Source organism: Micropterus salmoides, unplaced genomic scaffold (assembly GCF_014851395.1).
Source record: "Micropterus salmoides isolate LMB-PRFRI ecotype aquatic unplaced genomic scaffold, ASM1485139v1 Ms_hic_scaffold_17, whole genome shotgun sequence".
Classification (NCBI taxonomy): domain Eukaryota; kingdom Metazoa; phylum Chordata; class Actinopteri; order Centrarchiformes; family Centrarchidae; genus Micropterus; species Micropterus salmoides.
The window spans coordinates 17,605,230-17,627,043 of NW_024040817.1; the positions used below are offsets into that span (position 1 = coordinate 17,605,230).

Sequence of the window (21,814 nt, forward strand, 5' to 3'; positions counted from 1 at the left end):
TGAACTTCCATGTCCTTTTTAAAATATTGCTTTCTTTCTTGGTCTTTCTTTATTTCAGTCTTTCTAAGTATCTAAACTAGCTCCTGCCTCATATGTTCTTCCCTCATCATCACTCTATTGCCATCCTCCTTTTACACCAGACCAAATAATTAAAGAGAGAAAAGTGAGGGACACTTGCCAAGCACCCCCCCTGAAGAGAGTCGGTCCGCTGAGCCCTCCTGTGGCAGGAAGCAGTCATGACAGTGTGTGTCTCAGATTCAGTGCTTTGTCAGCAAACTGTGGCTGGACAAATATAGTAGCTATCTGGACAACTGCTGCTTTAGCACTTAGTTACTATTTCAGTGTATGACAAAATAAACTGTCACATTGACATCTGGATTGATTTGGCTAATTAAACAATACAAATAAGTCTTAACTTTCTGAGATTGTGCGTCAGATTGGAAATTCATTGTTAAATAACAAGCCACAATGAGACTGTACAGCTTTTTTTGTGAGTGTTGCAGCACTTGCTTTGCAGCTTTCCTTCATCTACTCACATTGTTTCTGAATTCTCTTCCAGTCTTCCTTTATCCCTTTCCCTCACTCCTTCTCAACACCCCTTCTTTTCTCCCTCTCGCCTTGTCACCCTGTGTTTTTCCATTGTGAGGAGGAGTGTGTGTGTGTGTGTGTGTGTTGGGGGAATGATTGACGGAGGCAGGGTTAAGTTTCAGTCCCCCCTTATCTTTTAATGGCCTGGTCTTTGTGTCAGCCCCCCGCCACCTGAGACAAACCCAATACAATACATGCGCGTATATATACACACACACACACACACACACACACACACACACACACACACACACAAATGTGACACGAGAGCCCTTCAAAGGCAAACCTGTCAATGGGCCGGCTGCCACCTCCCTCCTGTGGTGCCCTGACTGTGATTGATAACTTCATCTCTCCCATCCCTCCTCCTTTCTTTCTTCTGTGGTTCACTTCCAGCTGGTCTGGACAGAGAGACACACAGATACTGTAGATGTCTGGCAGTGAAATATGATTAAACAATGCATGTAATGTAGGGTTAGACACAAATTTGCATTTATAGATATTTGAGAACAAAAACAAAGAATAGTGTGCTTCTCTCTCTCTCTCTCACTCATTCGCTCACTCAAACACTCACATACACACCAATCCGAGAGAGAAGGGGGAAAAGGGGAATGAGAAACTCCTGGCAGCACTGAAAGTGGGCCATGAAAACACAGACGAGGAGGGAGAGGAAGAGAGAGAAAAGTGGATATTCTTAGAAATGCATACAGGGGAGATATAAGTGGAAGAAAGGAGATGTGGGGAATGAAGTAATGGAGTGAAAGAGTGATTGTGTAGGTCTTTCAGAGTGCTATACGCAATTTAATTTTACACAATGGATTTTAACATGTACTGGCCCAGCTGTAAAGCTCTTTGTACAAAGGGAGAGGGTGACCATGCTTCTTCCCACAGCTGTAGCCAGTGAGCCAGCCATGGAACCAGACACCACAGTACCAAACCTCTGATCTACAGCTGGGGGCCTCAAAGACTTCACTAACCCATGTGGACATACACACTCACTCCTTTTCTCGGTCTCACACATGCACAAACACACATGCAGGACCTTTTATTCATAACGCAAAAATTGAATTATAGCATTTAAGGAAACCCATAGAAAATAAATGGCTGTTTTTATGTGCCTGGATGGGCTTTTATTCCAACCCAATGACTACTACCTCATACTGTCCAGCCATCTGCTAGCAGAAACCATGGAGCCATCCGTGCTCCCCCTCTCGTGTCTACCATCTCTTTTTTTCCCTACCCCTTCTAAACTGTTGTTTATCTCGGGATGTAGTGGTTTTGGTTTGCACATATCCTTTTCCAAATCTCAGCCTTTGTGTTGACAGCAGTTTGAGCTGCAGTTTACAAAAGTGCACTGTATTTGAAAGTATAGTAATCAAGACACTTGATTAGTTCTCTAATGAATAGTGTAGGTTTCCACAAATAGCTTTGGTCTGACCAGCCAAATGTTTTACTGCAGTGCTAGCATCTGAATGTCTGGTCTCTTCATTGTGGAGTGTGGATGTGCCCACGCCCCTGCATGTGTCTTGTCGTGCTTTCTGATTATAGAATCTTATCCGTGTGTGGGTTCATTTTTTATTTTTTTTTTCCTGCATTTTTGCTATCTTTGACGCAGTAGTATTTTTAACTTTCACATGCATGTGTACAACATTTAGAGATCTGATCAAATGGGATTCTTACAGAGATTTAAGCTTAACATAACCTAACATAACATAGCTTATAAACATAACCACCCCATCAAAGTTTTCCAAGAGATATATTACTTAATTTACATGATTTATGCACAGCATTATTATAAGATTTGTTATCCTATTCATCTAATGTGCACCATGTCCTTTTCATCTCCTTTTTCTGTTGATCTCAGGTCTCTAAAGTGAATGGGCTGACGCGGGCGGGCTCGGCACAAGCTATCAGTAGTGCCAAAAAGAGCCGCGATTTCCGACTGCCGTCCAAAACTGTGAAGAAGTACACAGCTACCGTGTCCAAGGGCCACGTCACCTACACCAAAGCCAAACAGAAAGAACTGGGCAAGAAAACCAAACTCAGCAGCAGCAACAAACACAACAGCGCCGCCTCGGCACCATCGTCAGCGAACAATCACAATCAGCACAGCCAGCTAGCAGCCAGCAATGGGCTGGCCAACTCAGGAAAAGCAGCGGCACCAGCCCACCACAGCAATGCAAAAACCCGCAAACAGGTGCTACTATCCAATGGGCTGCACAATGTGGCTGCCGGCGCCCGCCTCAACGGCAGGTTAAATGGGCAGCGGCACAACACCCTGGCCAAGGAAAGACCGTTCCAGCAGGGCCAGGGGGAGTGCCCAGGTCGAGAGGGACTGCGTAACTCCAAGCGGCGTCTGGAGGTGGTGCTCAACTCAGTGGGTACAGGAGTTGTGGAGCAGAAAGCCAAAACCACTGGCACTGAGGCCAAGAAGGCCAAGCTTCAACCCACGCCTCTGGAGACACGCAGCAGCAGCAAGAAAGTGGCCAATCAAGAGAAAGCTGCCACGCAAACCATCACCCCTACCACTCCAGTTTCTAATGGACATGAATCAGAAACAGCCCCTTCTCCTAGACAAACTCCACCTGTTACCCTACGTCCTACTTCCCCTCCTCAACAAACCCCGCCTCCTACACCAGCAGCCAATGCAGAGCCGGTGAACCAGCGACCCAAGCGGGCATCGGCTGGCAAGCTGATGTTGATTCGACAAGCACAGCAGCAGCAGAGCAGGTCTCATGGTCGGAGCTCCTCCTCTTCCTCCCCATCATCAGGCCAGAATCACCCACAGAACCCCAGTCGTGCCAGCACTACCTCAGACCCCCAACAAACCTCTGTGTCCTCCTCCATGACCTCCTCTCTGCTTACTTCCACCAACAACCCCGGACAGCTCAAACCAGCAGCATTGCGGACCACTGACCGTGACAAGGAGTGGGAGTATGAGAAAGAGATGGCACGCCAGAAGGAACGTGAGCAGGAGAAGGAGTGGGAGCGCCAACGGAGCAGGCCAGAGGGCTGGGCAGCACTAGGTGAAGTCCCTGTCTTTCGGCCAGTGCCAAGGGAGTTCCAGGACCCCCTGGTATACTTGGATGCGGTGAGGGAACAGGCTGAGGAGGCTGGCATGTGCCGCGTGGTCCCGCCCCCAGACTGGCGGCCAGAGTGCAAGCTGAGCGAGGAGATGCGGTTTGTTACACAGGTGCAGAGGGTCCACATGCTGGGCCGTCGCTGGGGCCCCAACGTGCAGCGGCTGGCCTGCATCCGCAAGCACCTCAAATCTCAGGGCATTACCATGGATGAGCCACCTGTCATTGGTAAGTGAGACAAACGCACATGTATATGTGAATGTACACAATTTAAACCCAGACACCCCATTCCAAACTGAGGCCTTCTCTCAGCCCCGTCTCTGGTTGTTTCTCCAGCTTTTATTGAATGTAAAGAGAAGAAAGTGATGAACTAGATACAGTACATCAAAGGAAGATAATGTATGAAATGTACAATGTAATTTGTCTTCTCGTTTACTAGTGACAATCATAATGTGGAACAACTTGGTAAGGGGCCTGACTGACCATGAAAATCCGCATTTCCCCAGATTGTCCCGTCACCTTCCATTTTTCACAATGACATAAATGTTTTATTAGCTTTTAGACTTTTCTGTATGTGCATTACAATACAGTGCAGTACAGACTTGCACATATTAGACTTGTACTGGTTTGTGTTGCACATGCGCTGTTGCTTTTGTATACAGCTGTATTCAGATTAGCCCAGTGTGAGTACAGTTGGTATGCGGCTGTTAGCCAGAGAGACCTGGCAGCCAGTGAGCCACAGTGGAATGGCTTCAGCCAGCCAGGATGCCCTGGTTCCAAATGACTTCCTTTACTGTGCCCAGCAGATCAGTTCTACATTAACAGAATGTGTGTCTCTGTTTGGCACAATGATGGTTCAGATCATTTTGAAAGGTGATAGCTCAATTTGCTGTTTCAAATAAAATGAAATGGGCTTGACGGAACGGCATGTTTAGCCAAAGGAGCAGATGCTCCAAGATGATAGTCTTTTTGATTTGATTTCTGTGTTGTTCTTTTCAAAACCTGAGTTTAAACAAGTGAAAATGGGCAACTTCCCTGTGTACACACCGCATTATTGGGTGGGCCACAATTTCTGTTATTGAAATAGCAACAACAACCAAGCTTACTCCTCATTCTTTTTCTCTCAATTAACCTTCTCTTTGTCCTTCTGCTCCACGCAGGTGGCTGTGAAGTGGACCTGTCACGTTTTTTCCAGCTCATCAATGACATGGGCGGCATGCAGCAGGTGATGGACCTGAAGAAGTGGACCAAGCTGGCCGACCTCCTGCGCATCCCTAAGTCCGCGCAGGACCGGCTGGCCAAGCTGCAGGAGGCGTACCTCCAGTACATCCTATCTTATGACTCGCTCAGCGCCGAGGAGCGCCTCAGACTGCAGGCCGAAGTGCTGCATGAGAAAAAGAACCTGGAGTCGCGCCGGGGCCCTCTGGAGGGTCTTTCGGACTCCTCAGCACCTAGTGCACTGGTGCTGCCACGCTATGAGCCCAAGAACGGGCTAGTAGGTGGGATAGTGGGAGGGGCGACAGGGCATCACCGCACCAATGGAGTGTATCACCGTCTGAAAGAGCTGGAGGCTCAGGTCAAAGCGGGCCGACGCCGGCTCTTCACTCAGGAAAAACAAGGCAAAGAGGACAGGCAGCATGGAGAAGAGCAGCAGGAGCAGCAGCAGCAGCAGGAGGAGGAGGAGGACAGGGGCGTTCTCAGTGACCAGCACAAATGTATTAACAAGGTGAGGATGAAGAAGACATTAGCTGTTTATGTTTTATACCAGATATTTGAAGCATAGATATAAGAAGCACAGAAATGTTTCTTTTGGTTGTTAAGTGCTGTTAACAACTGTTAACTGTTTCTGGGTAAGTTGTTCATTACATCTTTTGTATAAGCACTTAGTGCTAAGGCATAGAAACGTTTCTGGATGTCACCTCCTTATTGGCCTACCCGTCTCCTTATAATGGTTGCCATGGTTTTCATTTTTGTCCCAGAAAAGATTACTCAACACAAAGACACCTAACAAATCTCCTGCGTCTAACTTTATTTAAAATAGAAGAAGCTTTTAAGTTCCTATCTATAAATATATATATATATATATATATATAGCCAACTGTTATAGATTGTTTGATATTGTTTATTAGTATGTTGGCGTCCTAAAGTCCACACTGTTAAATGGCATGCCTGAACTAAAATCAAAAATGGTATACACATTGTTGAGATGGTAAATGTCAGACCTTTTGTAGCTCGTTATCAGCGACTGAGCAGTCTTCAAAGGCCACATTATTGCTCAGCCAGGTGTCTGCCATCTCACTACTGTCTGAATCAAGACTAATGTCACACATGAGGTGTAAACAACCTACGCCTTTCATAGTATCACCACTAACATTTGAGTGTTTCGATATCACTGTGCCAGTTCTTAAGTGACAAAATATGCACCCTATCTTCAGAAGGAGCTAAGCTGTGCTATAAATTGTCACAACATTCTATGACTGGGTTTGTCTTATAGGGAGGCTGTTACTGTGGTGTGAACTGCAAAGGTGTTAATGCCTTTTGAAATTCTTAATCACTGTTAACATTATCATGCTGTTAACTGAGTTTGTGGTTCATAAAAGCAAACATAAGAGGTTTGCACACCTGCTTACATGCAGCAGTACATGTAAATGTGTCATGTATTGTCAAGGCCTGTTTTTTGGGTGTGTGGTTGAGGGACAGGGTTTTTTGTACCTTGCATGTCCTGTGGTTTTGTTAAAGATTTCTGTGCAGCTGTGTGTGTGTGTGTGTGTGTGTGTGTGTGTGTGTGTGTGTGTGTGTAAGGTGGTCAGTAGTCTTGCTTGTTGGTGCACTCACACACATTGGATGTATCCCCACCTCCCCAGCCTGCTGGCAGCTGTGTTGATTCTGGCTGGCTGAAATGTAGGTCAGAGAGAAGGCAGCCCCCAAAGCAGCCCGTCCCTCACGCCTGCCCCCCCCCCCCCCCCCGAGCTCTCTCCGCTCCTTTAATCCAGCCCTTTCTGCATGGCTTCTCTCCTTCAGACCATGCCCTTGCTCTAAGCTATTTCCCCAAATCTCCGGTCCTCTCGCCGACCGTCTTTCTCTATCGTGCCTTGTCCTCTTGCCAATACCTTTGCCAAGCCCCCACCCCATACACACACCTAAACATGTACATCAATGCAAAGGGTAGCAGTTTTTTTGTGTGTAGAAATACACATGTGCAAACACATTGTTGTTGTTGTTATTATTGAAATATTTATTTTCAAAAAGCTTGTGTGTGCACATATTTGGCATCTTGATACGGTGAAACAGTAATTATTTCTGTAATTAAGATAACTTAAATTTGTGTGTCTCTCTCACACTCACTCTCACCGTGTGTAATCCTCAATGTGGATTGCATTTGATATTTTTCCCTCCCTGTTCCTTTGGTAACTAAATCCCTCCATATGACCTCCCTCTGAAGAACTGAGATATTGTCAAGAGACTTGACCCAGTACAATCCAAAGACCTCTGAATTATAGAAGTACTATTCAGCATGGTGGCATGTGAATGGCTGTCACCATCCTGATAGGACAGACTTGTCTAAATATGACCCATCACTTTTCTCCACAGCTCAGATTTGTATGCATTTTTCATCACGAGCGGCCCCCAAGAGAAGGTTATATTTCACTTTTTCTATCAAGAGAACAAAGTGCATGTCAGGGGTATAATTAACTCAAATTACACCAGGAAAGGCTTGGATAAGTGCTGCTACTGACTCGCCCCAAACGTAGTCTTGTCAGCGCTTACTAGGTCACTACTGTACTGTGTTATTCAACTGCATTATTTCACAGCTCTGTAGCTATTGTAATAAAATAGGTTGCAATAAGGCCAGTTACTTTTTGAAAGCATCTAGACACCTAAGGAGGGAAAAGACAAAGACAAACTGTCACAGTGAGGATAAAGAATCCGCAAGGTCATCTTTCAGCAGGGTCTGTACATCTCTAGGCCCGGGGCCGGCAGATTTATGGTAACCTTCAAAGCTTCTCTGTAGAAGGAGCGTCCATGGGAGACTGGGTCAAGTCCAGGGGAATTTATCTGGGACTTGTAGGTGAAGCACCAAGGCACAGCCTTACAGAGACATGTACAGTTGATACATTTGTCCATGGACATACAGTACATGCATTCTTTTAAACATAATGCTTTCCTGATGACGTTTTGACTCATACAAACATATAGTGGGAAAGAGAAGAGCTTGCAGTTCATTGACATCCAGCAGTATTTTCTTTGCTCGTGGTTTATTCACGCTTGCTTTTTCTCACATGACCAAAGACCATGAATATATGGTGTGAGTCTGGCTTTTTTTATTTTTTTCCTCAGACCCCTTTAGCATGCTGTGACTCATGTTTTAATGCCTCTTTGTTTCAGGGGAAATCTGTGTCTTTGACTAACTTCTTCAGGATAGCCCGGAACACCATGACCATGTGCTTTAACAAGGAACCAGGAGCTGCTGAAGTTGAGGTTAGCATGTTAACATCTTGATTAAACTACTTGTATTCAATGTTAACGGTATTGTATACAAAAGCTTTTTTTTTAATGAAACATTTAGTTGCTGCCAGTTAAGCTGCCAGTTCAAAGCATTGAACAAATGTTTAACTATAAGAAAATCATTCAAACAGGAGTTTCTCAAAGACCTCCGCTAGCAGCACCTGTTCAGTTAGTTGACATAATTGACTGAGGCACACCTGAAACCTGCACCCTGCTTCATGCATTCTTCCACTGATCGGCCTTTCTTCCTTTCCTTGCAGCAAGAGTACTGGAGGATTGTGGAGCAGAGAGATACCCATGTGACGGTGCATTGTGGGAAGGTGGACACCAGTACACATGGCAGTGGTTTCCCCACAGGAAAGTCAGAGCCATTTTCAAAGTAAGTAACACTTACGGACCTTTACTCAGACCTTACTCAATTGAAAGTTTGGACAGGGTATTCTGCCCGTGTTGCAAGACTATATGAATCTCAGATGGTGAATCGGTGCTGAGAAACCTAAAGAGTAACACTGCCCGCTTCCTCGAGAGTGACCATGGAGGCGCCCTTGAGCAATCTTACCAAGGTATTCTTTAGGTAACCTTGGGGAAAAAAAATGCACAAATCATCATTTTCTCTTATTCTTTCCTCAGACATGGATGGAACCTCACTGTCCTCCCCAATAATTCTGGATCCATTCTGAGGCATCTGGGTGCTGTGCCTGGTAAGGGAATGTAAAAACAGTTCTGTACACCGCATAAAGGCTGTAGCTGCTCAATAGCATACTCTGCGCAAGACAAAGTTGCATAATGCTCCCATGTCATATATATAGGGAGTAAATTACTTTTTTGCTGCATCGCTACAAATTCTGTGCTATTGTTTGAGTACTTTGCAGTAAATAATAACCTATGCTCTCTCTTTAAACCCCTCTGTCTCCCCAGGGGTGACCATTCCCTGGCTTAACATTGGCATGGTCTTTTCTACCTCATGCTGGTCTCGAGACCAAAATCGCCTTCCATATATTGATTACTTACACACTGGTGCTGATTGCATTTGGTAAGTATGCACTGGGCACTTCTCCTCATTGTTCCTGGTGTATTGTGTACCCAATCCCACTCAACACCAAATTCTAATACTGTAAATTTTTAAACATATGTAAAAGTAGCAAGGAAACCCGTTGGGGAAAAGTCTCCCCTCTGTACACAGTTCTCTGAAAGTGAGGTAAAGTCAACTGATCCTTTTCCTGAAGGAATATTTAGTATGTCTCTGTCTCGGTGTGTTTCTCCCACAGGTATTCTGTCCCTGCTGAGGAGAAGGCTAAGATGGACAAGGTGGTCCATACACTGCTTCAGGCCAATGGCACCCCGGGACTGGAAATGTTGGAGAAGAACATCATGGTCAGTGTTTTGTGTCGATGCGAACTGAAATATTTTGCCCTGTTTCTTTGTAATGCAATAATCACGTTAGAAACCTTTGCAGTCTTTCATCAGTCATAGTACTTTCTAAAGGCACTTCATTACTGAAAAGATACAGTTTCAGAAATGTAACACTTTTTTCTTTCTCTCCTTTACTCCTCTTTGAACTTCCAGATCTCTCCAGAGGTGCTGTGCCGTGAAGGCATCAAGGTTCACCGCACGGTCCAGAGGAGCGGCCAGTTTGTGGTGTGCTTTCCCGGAGCCTTTGTCTCTAAAGTGTGCTGTGGCTACAGCGTGTCAGAGACGGTGCATTTTGCTACACCCCACTGGATGAACCTGGGTTACCAAGCTGCAAAGGTCAGCATATGATCCTGAATCTGGGGCGGCATATCAGTACAAGGGCCATGTTAAATGACTAAATGGCACATACTGTATATGGGAAAACAAAATGTGCAATAAGGGCAACATGTTTTCTTTAAATATGAAATATAGAATCAAAATGTCTCTGGAATTAATATTTTGCCTGTGTTATGTGTATTACAGATATGTTATTTTGTTTCACTCCTGGTTTGTAATACCTCACAACACTGGCCCCCTGTGGACAGTGGCAGTTAAAGCTCTGATTTATGTAAAGTTGATTGAAACTGAAATGAATAAATGAACTTAGAACCTAGAGCTTGATTCTCTAATCAGCCAGTGTGCTGAACTTTGAGGGGTAATTGCAGCTGTAAGTCTCCTGGGGGAGTGTATTTAGATTTTTTCTGTCATCATGAGGAAGCCGTTGGACCTCATTAAGGCAGTAAAAGAGAAGAAAATGTTCCTTACTGTCATTATGGACATTATAGTGATGGAAGTACGTATACCTTCAGCAATACCATCGTATTCATAGCCACAGCAAAGATTGCTCTCAAGGGTAATTTGACATTCATACAATGTACTGTATTTGGTGCACTGCCTGAAACATTTTCTTCCAAATGGTAGACAATTTGTACTTACAAAATATTTATCTGAGTGTACAGAGTCTGTGGTTACACTGCAAATGGTTATCAACAACATTATCAACATTGTTGGAGCTTACCAGTCTACTTGCTTTACTCTCACTTTACCTAGTTAAAATATCTGTATTTGAATGTGTGTAAACCTCTGGGGGGAAAAAAAGGAAACAAAACAGGTTGAATAAATTACCAATGGGGGGGGGGGAGTGGTGTCTTTTATTTTGAGACATAAAAATGTACACCACAGAACACATCAACAGTCTGCTACTGATTCAATGAGAATCATAATTTGTAATCTATTCTGAATTTGTGTGCAGGACCTGAAATGTCGTCGCATAGCCAAACCCTTCTCCATGGAGAAGCTACTGTACCAGATTGCTACAGCTGAATCCAAGAGGGATAATGGCCTTCTCCTCACCACCATCTCTGCCCTACTCAAAGACCTCAGGTAGGATGGAGCAGGGGTCCTAAATGCGCACATACTCTCAGTCTTCAAACATACACATACGCTACATATGCGGTTACTATTCTAAAAGGTAGAATTTTATATGCAAGTGAAAACTTTAAAATGATCAAACTGTCATTTCCACTATTTAATGAATCAGTCAAATGTTGCATTAAGGGTACTGAATCTTCTATTTATTTGACCTTAAAAAATATTCTTCTCCCCTAACATCCAACTTAGTGAGCATCTTTCTTGTCCAATAGGAACATAGAGATGCGCCAACGGCAGGAACTTTACAAGGCAGGTTTGCTCTCCTCTGCTCGCTACGGCACCCATGACAGCAGCCTGGGGCCCGGTGAGGGACGCAAAAAGCCCCGCGGGAAATGGCTGGCACTGGAGTCCTCGGAGAGACGCTGCCAGATCTGTCAGCATCTCTGCTACCTGTCCATGGTGAGAGCAGCAGTTTAACGCAATAAGATATACGGACTTAAATTCTAAAATGCTATAGTGCTAGCTTCTCAATCAAGGATGTCCTTCAAGAAAGCTATATATATATCGAGAGAGAGAGGTGTGTGTATATGTATATACATACGTACATGTATGTGTGTGTGTGTGTGTGTGTGTGTATATATATAAATAAATAATGTGTTTTATAACAATGTTAGCAAATTGAATGTTGTAATATATGCAAACTTACCAGTGGCATAATACAGACAGAGTGGAGACATTTAAATGATTTATCAGGTTTCCCAACATCTCAGTAATAAGAGAAGTCTTGAGTTGAGTGTCTGGTTTCTACAGTAATGTCTCTGTCTCGGTTTCTGTCTGTGCAGGTGGTTCAGGAGACTGACAATGTGGTCTTCTGTCTGGAGTGTGCCCTGCGCTATGTGGAGAAGCACAAGTCCTGCAGAGGCCTTAAGATGATGTATCGATATGATGAGGTGAGCTGCCCGTTTGATTGTTGCTGTGATTCAGTTCTCTGTCTGTCCAGATGGGGGAGACATAAGCTAGGTTTACACTGCTCCAGAGATTAGATTGTTCAGCATGTCTGTGTTCATGTGCTCTATTTTCTTGTGTCAATACTGTAATTCCTACTGTGTCTGAATAAATTATAGATGAACAAAATTAAGTTAGAGAAGTATATTGTAAAATAAATCTAAAATGTTCATTGTTAAATGATTCAGGTTTTAATCTTTTTTTTCTGGCCTTCTAATCAGGAGCAAATCAACAGTTTGGTGAACCAGGTGTGTGGCCGGGCCATGTTAAAGAATGGAGGCGGCGGCGGTGCTGTCGTCATCAATGGAGTAGGGGACCCCTGCCACGGGTTAAGCCCAGCCAAAGCATCACCGGCGAAGCGAGGCCCCAGAAAGCGCGCCACCGTGGAGGTGTCCTTGGCACGCCTGTCCTCCAGCCACATACCCAAGGCCGCTGCTGTGTCCTGAGGGGGCGCCTCGACATCGCCACCCGGTGCGCTGTTCCCACATCCTGCTCTGACCCTCCCAAACTCCTGTGTTTTGTTTGTTTTTGTTTTTTTTCCTCACATAAAGCAGGATCACTATTAATCCCTCCTCCAACACCTAATATTTAAGATTGATTGTTTTTGAGCTTTGAAATTCCCCTCACCTGACCTCAGCCCCCCCCCCCCCCCCCCCCAAAAAAAATATTCACCTCCCCCCTTAGTATGACAGTCTTGTTTATAAAAAAGAAAAGGAAAAAAAAGAAAAGCAAGATGTCTTTTTTGCACTAGTGTGAAAGAAGAATTTGTTTTTGTTCTGGATGATTTTAGAATCCCCCGTCCCTCCTTAAGTCGCCCTTTACAACATTACAAGCATTAAGTGTAACGTTCACAAGAAGACTTGATGGACCCTGTTATACCCTTTTACCTCCACCACCATCCTCCCTTAACTGAAATGGGTTACATTTGTTACCTTCTCCTTGCATCACTCTTTCCCGCCCTCATCTCGGCCCTGAGACTGAACCCCCCCATCCCTTCTCATCATGTGTCACTCAACTGTGTGAACATGGGACAAATGAAAAGGCGGCCTTTTTTTTCCTCCCCAGTTTTCTGAAATGAAAATGACATCAAGTAAGTAGTTACCCAAAGTTTCTCTCTGTCCTTGTTTTGAGGAAGAGGAGTCCTTTTTTTAATTGATTTTATTCTTTCTTGATGCAGCTCCTGCATTGGTTTTTAAAAGAAAAAGGGGGGAGGGGTTGGTGGCGCGAGGTAAAAACTTGAAAGACAGACTATGTTGGTTTATTGTTGGTTGGCTATGTTTTTTGTTTTTTTTAAAGTTCTGTTTTGAATTTTAGCTTTGTTTTTTGCTAGGTTTTTTTGCAAGAAGTCTTCTGTGTATTTTTTTTTTTGGTCATTGTGGGTGTTTCTGTTCGTTGGTGGATGTGAGAGGGGGCAGAGCTACAGCTGCTTGACCTGTGAAGGTCACCGCTCACCTGACTTCCTGGTAGTATGGAGGGATCCTTCCTTTGCGAGCAAGTGAAAATGGTGCCTGATACTTAGCGAGGAGATCCATTTTATTGGTGCTGTTGGTTATAATTACTGTATAACAACACAAATTAAAAATCTGGGGGTTAGCGTCTGCTATCAGCTAACAGCTAGCTCACCCCCACCCCACAGGGCAGAAAGGCTTTCAGGCTTTTCTGGTTCTAGATGTGCAATCGTGTTAACATTCCATTCTTCCAGTCCTCTTGTTTCATCTGTACCAGTAAACATTAATTATTATATTATATTATTATAATTATTTTGTGTTTTTTACTTTTGTTGATCTGATGTGTTATCTCAAGTAGAGCCACTAGTCAAAGAGTGTAAAATGTGAAATATGAAATCTGAGTTTTTTTTGTTTTTTTTTTAAAACTGTCTTGTTTTTTTTGGCTTTTGCATTTTTTTCCCTTTTCCAGATATGAGTGATTTTTAGAGAGAGGAAAAAGTCCAACACAAACAAAACATCAACTTTTTTTTGTACATAATCCTGTAAATTTCTTTAAATACTTGAGCCTTTTTCTGGGGTTAAGGAAGAAAGAAAAGAAGGAAGAGAGAAAAAGTTCCAGAGGAGAGTGGTTGATGAAGAAAAAGCCTTACATTTCCCTTTCTTCATCCATGTGAGTTTGACGCTTACAGGGTTGCTCTGGTAAACGTGTATAAAAAATTTTAAGTGCTGCTTATATCACTAAGAAAGAAGATATTGAGTAGCCAACGACTGCCCCCCCAACCTAGTTTTGTTTGTTTAGCTTTACTTTTTTAAAGAAAAGGGAAAAAAAGAGATGTTCATAAAAAAGTGGGTTTTTACATTTTCATTACTGAAAATTCAACAAAAATGTAGTAGCTACTCATGTTGCACTGAGCTTGCCAGTGGTGACTGTCAAGGAAAAATCCTATAATCCAGTTTGTTGGTTGTCGTCCCTCGCAGAAGACTGAACTGTTTTAGGACTATTTAATGAAATACCAAGTCGGGTGTTTTCAACATAATAAAGTGGTTGTCAAGTTTTTATGGCCTTACAATATATTTTATTCAGATGGGATTTTTTGTTTGTTTTTCAGTTCTGTCTGTTTGTTTCTTCCATTTTCTACAGTATAAACTACTTGCTCACGGTGGGGTCTCTGGTGACTTAATTTATTAGTGCCGTATCTCGGCCTTTCCCTCCACTCGGAAAGAGAGTCTCATGTTGGTTATATTGACAGTTTTTTACTTTTGCAGTTTGTACTTAAGGTTTAATAAAAACTTACAGACAATTCACTGTCATTTCTTTCCAATCTGCTTGTGTCTCTTTTTGTGCCGAATTTTGACATGACTGCAAGAAGGAATGATTTTAACAGCATCATAATTTAGATTTCAAGCTGGTATCTGGTTGCATCTGCTAACATTAACGGGCCGTTTCAGCCAGTTTACAAAATAATTTCCCCCCGTACCTCTAGCGGTATCTGGCCAAGAGCTGAAATGATTGGTTAAATTAAATCGATGAGTCACTTGACAGAAAGTTAATCAGCAATTCTTTTGATACGTGATTACTCTTGTCATTTTACAGCAAAAATGCCAAGATTTGATGGTTCCATCTAAAAAAAAAAAAAAAAAAAAAAAAACCCTTGGGCTATGGGAACTTGTGATGGACTTGTTTTAATGTTTTTGCATAGTATAGACCATGGGTTTTCAGAGTCAGACTGGGCCTCCCCTCAGACAAAGCTTGGAAAAAGGCCCCTCACCCCCACTTAGTTTACTTGCAAAGTTTCACTCATTTCCTGGATGCTCACGGTATCGCGATTATATAATTTGATATCCCATAGACACTCAACAATTGAGCCTAATAGCCTAATATTGCTTGTTGACATAACTTCAGACTAAACCAAATACATAAAGGTCTGTCCTAAGGCAGTTATTAGTTTATGACTCTGGGAAAGATAAACCTCCCTAAAAATACTGCATCTCTGAACTATCTCCCTTTACCTTTTAATGTGGAAGTTGGTTATTCTATGTCATGTCCTGATAACTAATGTAGTATTTTCACTCCCATTGACTGAGGTACCCCCGAAACTGTTTGGAGCCCCCCTGGGGAGGCCCGCCTCCCACTTTGAAAACCTCTATCAGAGACTAATTAACTGACTGATTTAATCAACAATAAAAATAAAAGCTTAGCTGCAGCCCTAATTTAGCCATGCAGTGTATCCAGACAGTATATAACCTTTGCTGGAACTACTTATTTGGTAGAACATTGTTCCAGCTAAAACTGTTGACAGTGAGGCCTGTGGGTTGTTGAGGAATTATGTTGTTTTTGGAAAGAACCATTACTGTTAAATCTCCTTTTTTTTAATGCTATGAGCACCAGAAACAAATGTCCAAGCACCTTCATTGTACTAGGGTGTGGTGCAACCAGCAGCATCTGTACTTCCCAAACTCTCTGCATTGCTAGATAGACACTAGAGGTAAGTGAGAAAAAATTAAACAGAAGTTTGATGTAATTTGGTTCACTACAATACAAATACAAAGGCCGTACCATGACATCAAATTCCATAGTACGCAGCAACAGGTGTGGGATATATTAGAAGTGCTCTTATGTTCATTAAACACTGAGCTTATCACTCTATTCACATGCCACACATTGTACAGTTGGAGGGTCCTGTAGTTTGATAACCTTAATTAAAGTGCACTGGAGTGACTGTCACGCATCGACACCAGCTATTTACTATTCCCAGTGAACACATCCACTCTCAGCCTTCAGATGTCATTCACTCTCAGCATAACTAGTATTGCTCTTCCTTATTTTTCAGTTGAAAAACATTTCACTGTAATAATGAATAGATGCAAGGTAAAATATCCCTTCCCAACAGACAACCCCTGTATTTCAAAACCCTGTCCCTCTCCTACAGAACACACTATAAATCTATCCATTCCCTCACCGTGTCAGCTTTCCATTTGTAAAGAGCTCAGGCAGGACTGTAAATCAAGTAGTGAGCGCACAGGGGCTGTTAACATGTTCAAACCCTGAATCCTGCTCACATTTCATTCTTTAACTTGTTCCTGAAATGCTTAGATGGAAATTAAACAATACTAGGGGAGAAACATTTATTACCAACAAGTCAGAAATTGTAGGCAGGGGAAAAGAAAGGAAGGATTAATGCTGTCACATTGCACAAATGTCAACATTTCTGTACAAAAAAATCTGGATACATTTAAACCTTCTGGGTGTCGTCCAGCGCATAGCGCACAGTCCAAACAGGGATTTGGTCCTCGTTCAAAAGGAGAAGTTCACCCAAGTAGTATTGATTAAAGGAATGGCAATGGGTAAATCTCCTTAATGTGTGTATTTGTGTGTGTTAAATCATTGATACCCTGGTACCTGAACTCCACAAGTCTGTCAGCTTTGCAGTATATAACCCACTTCCAGCTGACTGCCAGTTATTATGTCATGTTTGGCACAAAAGTATTTTCTAATTGGTTGTTTACGCTTAAAATATTGCAGAATCTAGCTTATAAACTAGTTAAAGAAATACAACTAGCTTTTGGGCCTCAGCTTATCTATAAAGACATGAAAATTCATCCATGTGCCTCTTGTAGATCATTTGTCAAGTGCTCTGTGCTAAGAATTTAGCATTTGCTTTTTTAAAAGGTTTGTGCTAGGATGTATATGCCCAGCTTTTGAGATATCAAAGCAAAATTCCTGTGACAACTGTTGACAGAGAGGTATGTGACTTTTTAAGCTTAACCAGGAAGGATTTCTCAAAAGACAAGTTGCCATTAAAATAATTGTCATTTTTCAACACAAAAGTCACTACCTGAGCAAAGAAAACCATGGCTAGATACCACGAGAGGTCAGTGAGATGACCCCCCCCCCCATGTGATACATACATACAAACAAAAAGAAGACTTACTTTTAGTGATTTAAAAATAAAATGTCATAAACCTGACAGATCTGATGATAGCCTTTTACAATTGGCAAGTATTTGGTACAAATATATTTTTATCCTGCAAAGGTTTCACCAACGTTCAACACACATTAATGCTCATCAGCTGCAGTCTGTCAGCAGAGTGAATGCTCAAGTGTTAGCACAGAGCGTGAAAAACTGCAGAGAGACACATGGATGATTTTAGTGTATGCTTCTCTATGTCCCCATCACTTATTAGTAACAGGCCTCTCCTGGTCTCAGCATGCACTAACACCGAAAGAGAATATTAGAGCATCCTCTAATTAATGTCAAACTATTTATGTGCATGTTAAACCATTCAGTGCTATTATGCTAAAGGGAACTCAAAGATATTTTACAGGATTTAATTAGAATTGAAAACTCTGTTCTTTTAAGGCAAGGCCATGTGGCAGTTAGTGCAACATATTTACTTTCTTTCATATGTTCTTTCTTCAGTATGAAAGGAATTTGAGAAGGAAGCCAATATTGTTTATGTATATGTTTAAATCCATCTCTCCTCAAACCTTCAGCCTGCTCTCCTCACAGTCTTTGCTGGTCTGGTCCTCATGGTCTACCAAAGCTGTATCGGGGGGCACCTCCTCTTCATCAACTGTCACCACCACAGATGCCCTTGCTCGCCTTCCTCCTCCCCCTGATCCTCCAACGCCACCTCCTCCTCCTTGCTCAGTCTCCTCCTCCTCTTCTTCTTCATCCTCCTCCCCCGCCTCTGTGTCCTGGCTGGCTGAGTCGGTGCAGGTGGACGAAAGGGAAGAAAGCTTATGGCGTAGCTCAGCCTGGGTGGGAACCTGGAGACTGATCTCTGTGGTGAAAGACTCAACGTCTGGACCTGGAAGGCAGAGGAGTCACTTAAATAACTGCAGATTTTGTTTTAAAAAGATACATATTAGGATAGGTGGGGAAGGTACTAGGTAGAGGTGGGTAAGTAAGGCAGCAGTGGTACCATCAGATCCTCCAGTTTGAAACTGGTGAACTTCCTTTCAGTGTTTGTACAAGTCATCCCTTTCTTTTAAAATAAAACCCAATCAATCTATTATTTATCATTATGTATTATTTATTTGCTCTCCTAGACCAGCAGCTGCAAATAAAAAGAAGGCACTGTTTTATTTGTTTTCTTAAGGTTTTGTTTAAACTCGCTAGTTGCTCAGTTGCCTACAGACATAAAATGTAGCAGAGTTTCTTGTATCATACTATTTTTAGACGAAGACAAGCTGTCAGTTAGATGCTGTAGGTTGTTCACTCTGACAAGAAATTTCCCAAGCAGATGTGGACAGATGGTGTTTGTGCATCATGCCTAAACATTATTCTTGTCAATCTTATGAGACACATTTCAGCTTCAGCTAATGTTTTGATATAGATTAGCTGTAGACTTCAGAGATTGAGTGTTGTATGAATTGTTATAGTTTCAATTAATTTAGTTGTGGAACACCTATCTTGTGTGTGTGTTTATGGCCACCTACCTGTGCCAGGTGAGGCAGCACTGTTGTCCTCTCCCCCAGAGTGCAGGAACACATCAAGGGCTTCGTGGTCAGACATGTCCATCAAATCCATCTGCTCCAACATGTCCACGTTCACCTCCATGGATGACATACTTCCTATTGGCCCTGGACATGACACGCGACATAAAGATATTAGCCTTACACAAGATTGATGCATTCAGAGTGCAGCAGCAAGGGGCTGAGTCCAAGACGAGAGGCGCTTTGAGGATGTTTTGTTTTCCAAAATTTGCCAAGCAGAAGCAAATGGGAGCACATTCAAGCTAGATGGCATTTGAAATGGGTAAGTTGTATTCATGGAACAGTTTGTTTACCTTCTGAAGCATTACCACAAATAATGGATTGGCAGGTGTCACTGTATGTAGCAAGCTGTATACGAAGGCGACAAGCAACACCTACAATATAATTAAGTTTTATCCTAATACTCACATGCTCGTTTGTACAAATGAAGTGGGTATCTTCCAAAGGAAATGTCATTTTAGTAAAAAATTCCCCAGGGTTTTCTTGTTTCTTTCTTGCTTCTATGCTTAAAATACTATAGAAGATACAGACTTGATTCAAATAACTTCTGAAGCTTCATATTAACTTTGGCTATCTTTTTAAATACATTTTTGTTAACGTACATATGGGCATGTGAGTATTGTTTTAAGGCAGACTTGAACATGAACCTATTCTTCAGGCAGATAGATTTCATTGGGTCAGAAGCAAAGAGGCTCCTGAAAGAGAATTCAAATGTTCATATCCATTTGTACCAGTTGAAGTTATTGGGATCAACCCTGAATAATGCTAATCCTCTTAGTCGTAGGTACATGTATATTTCAGGGCTGGGTGAAACACCTCAAAATTAAATTATGTACAATGAACAAATTAATAAACACAATGTACAATTGTTTGGAATTGGAATTATCTGGATTTCAGCATAAAGTGGTCATAAAATGTGATTTGATCTTCATCTAAGGCACAACAATAGTGGTTGAATCACCTGTTAAACTGGCAAACTACATTGTGGTTTAATAAGCTGTCGACAACAAAATCAGGGGAAACTCATCTTACACACCAGATACTACTCTAACTTCAACCCCCCCCCCACGCCCCCCCGATCACTGACACGATGTGCTGCATGCGTCACAATCAGCCAGTCAGTGCACAGTAGGGATGGTGGGGATGGAGTAGTGTAGCGAGCAAGACAAAGAAGGTATATTATTGGTCGGTGCACAGCAGTGAGACAAGATGCCATTGGCTACCGTACCTCAAGGAAATGAGGAGAGCAGAGGAGGGCGGCACAGGGAGGGAGAGCAGAACAGTGAAGAAAGAGAGAAAGAAGGGGAAAGTTACTTCCCATGGAGACTGCCCCAAACGTCTCCCTGTCCTTTAAATTACAACACAGGTACAAAAGATCACACACACGCATGTGTGAGTGTCATAATTTCAGATCACTCAACTTTAATTCATGGGAATGTCTACAAATGTACTTTATACAAACTGACTCTACAAACCTAGATAGATTTAATGCATATACACAAAGACACACAAACACACACACATGTTGTGTATTATTTAAACATACACACACCAAATCACTCCACATTTTATACACCAATCCAGTAATATAGTCATTTTTCTCCTTCTCTCTCTTTCACTCTGGAGACAGCAGTGTTTTCTGTGACACATCTTAGAGGAACTAAGGTCTAATGCTTGCTAATGAATTCTCAGTATGGATCCTCTTCTAATGTGCATTTCCACATCACGCCTGTCAGCAACGCAATTACCACCACATAGCAGCTATTCAGCCTCATAAAACATAGGCCCTGATTTACTTTAAGGTTTGCGTGAGTAAAAACGTGTGCAAATTTGATATTCAATTTTCAATTTATCATCAGCAAATTAACAAGTAAGCTGATCTACTAACGGTGTGCACGCAGAACGAAGTCTTTCAAAAGTGCAAGATAGCACCTGTTGTTCATTTAGTACTTTTGCCTTAATGAATATGCAATTTGGGGCGTTTCAGTTTTATTGTGCAAAGTAATGGGAGGGTAACATGCAAATGCATTTATTTACTGCACGCAGAGTAATTTAACAAGCCTAAAAGCAATTTCATGTGAGTGCAACAGCCTCTGTATTTAATACTTTTGAAAGGAAGGTACAATCCGCCAAGTGTTGCGCAGAGATGGCTGCTGTTATCGTTGCGAGAAGGATACACAGCCATAATGAAAGAAGACATAGAGAAATTAACATTAGATAATATTATTGTATATCCAATTTATAGAAATAAAATTATTTATTTGATGAACTATATGAATTGAATTGTTTTTTTGTATTTTCCTTTAGCCTTGACAATACTGTTGTATCAACATCCATGCCAATGAAGCAAATTTCATTTCGACCTGACTTCTTTTCTCCGTGATTTTGCATGGATCATGTGTAAAATTCATCCAGCCAGAGGGAATGAGCTCTAACTGTTCATAGCGACACAACCCATTGTAGGTATCGGAGAGGGAATGGGGCGTTGGGGTGTACAGGGACAGGGACAGGAGATCGCGGAGCGACCGGGCACGGTGCAGAACGGTCTGTGATTGTTCCGTCTGGCTGGATGAAACACGATCTGCTGGCATTTCCTGGCATCTGGGTCATTCCTGCATACTGTATCTGTTTCTGCTGGGGTTTCCCAAAGCAGTTTTTCAGGTGTGCTGTCCCAAGTACTTAGTGCAATCTTATGCAGGATGAGAAGGTACATATGATTTCCACATACTCGGGATGCACTGAATGAAACAAACCAAAGTTTTTACACGGTGGCTGCTTTCCCTCCCGAGTCTCTATGGCGGAAACCATTAAAACACGAAACCCCCATTTAAATACTCCCACCTCCATTGTCTTTGCACCTGTTGTCA

The 21,814-nt window shown here is 42.5% G+C and overlaps 2 protein-coding genes across 12 annotated transcripts in view; one reads left to right on the forward strand and one right to left on the reverse strand.

Annotated features, from left to right (window-relative positions):
* Positions 1-14,769, forward strand: part of jarid2b (jumonji, AT rich interactive domain 2b) — a 106,169-nt gene extending 91,400 nt beyond the window's left edge. Inside the window, exons 7-18 of the mRNA XM_038723980.1 lie at positions 2,450-3,893; positions 4,826-5,391; positions 8,052-8,144; positions 8,432-8,550; positions 8,802-8,872; positions 9,090-9,204; positions 9,440-9,545; positions 9,738-9,920; positions 10,876-11,006; positions 11,267-11,453; positions 11,837-11,944; positions 12,221-14,769. Coding sequence (XP_038579908.1) covers positions 2,450-3,893; positions 4,826-5,391; positions 8,052-8,144; positions 8,432-8,550; positions 8,802-8,872; positions 9,090-9,204; positions 9,440-9,545; positions 9,738-9,920; positions 10,876-11,006; positions 11,267-11,453; positions 11,837-11,944; positions 12,221-12,445 — 3,348 coding nt within the window. The 3' untranslated portion in view covers positions 12,446-14,769. The remainder of the gene's footprint in view (positions 1-2,449; positions 3,894-4,825; positions 5,392-8,051; positions 8,145-8,431; positions 8,551-8,801; positions 8,873-9,089; positions 9,205-9,439; positions 9,546-9,737; positions 9,921-10,875; positions 11,007-11,266; positions 11,454-11,836; positions 11,945-12,220) is intronic.
* A 1,790-nt stretch (positions 14,770-16,559) lies between these two features.
* Positions 16,560-21,814, reverse strand: part of dtnbp1b (dystrobrevin binding protein 1b) — a 72,547-nt gene continuing 67,292 nt past the window's right edge. For 10 of the 11 annotated variants that reach the window (XM_038723992.1, XM_038723993.1, XM_038723991.1 and 7 more), the window contains 2 exons: positions 18,891-19,034; positions 16,560-18,259 (listed from right to left, as the gene is read on the reverse strand). In XM_038723992.1, coding sequence (XP_038579920.1) covers positions 17,931-18,259; positions 18,891-19,034 — 473 coding nt within the window. In that variant the 3' untranslated portion in view covers positions 16,560-17,930. The remainder of the gene's footprint in view (positions 18,260-18,890; positions 19,035-21,814) is intronic. The other variant, XM_038723984.1, reaches the window with a different exon arrangement.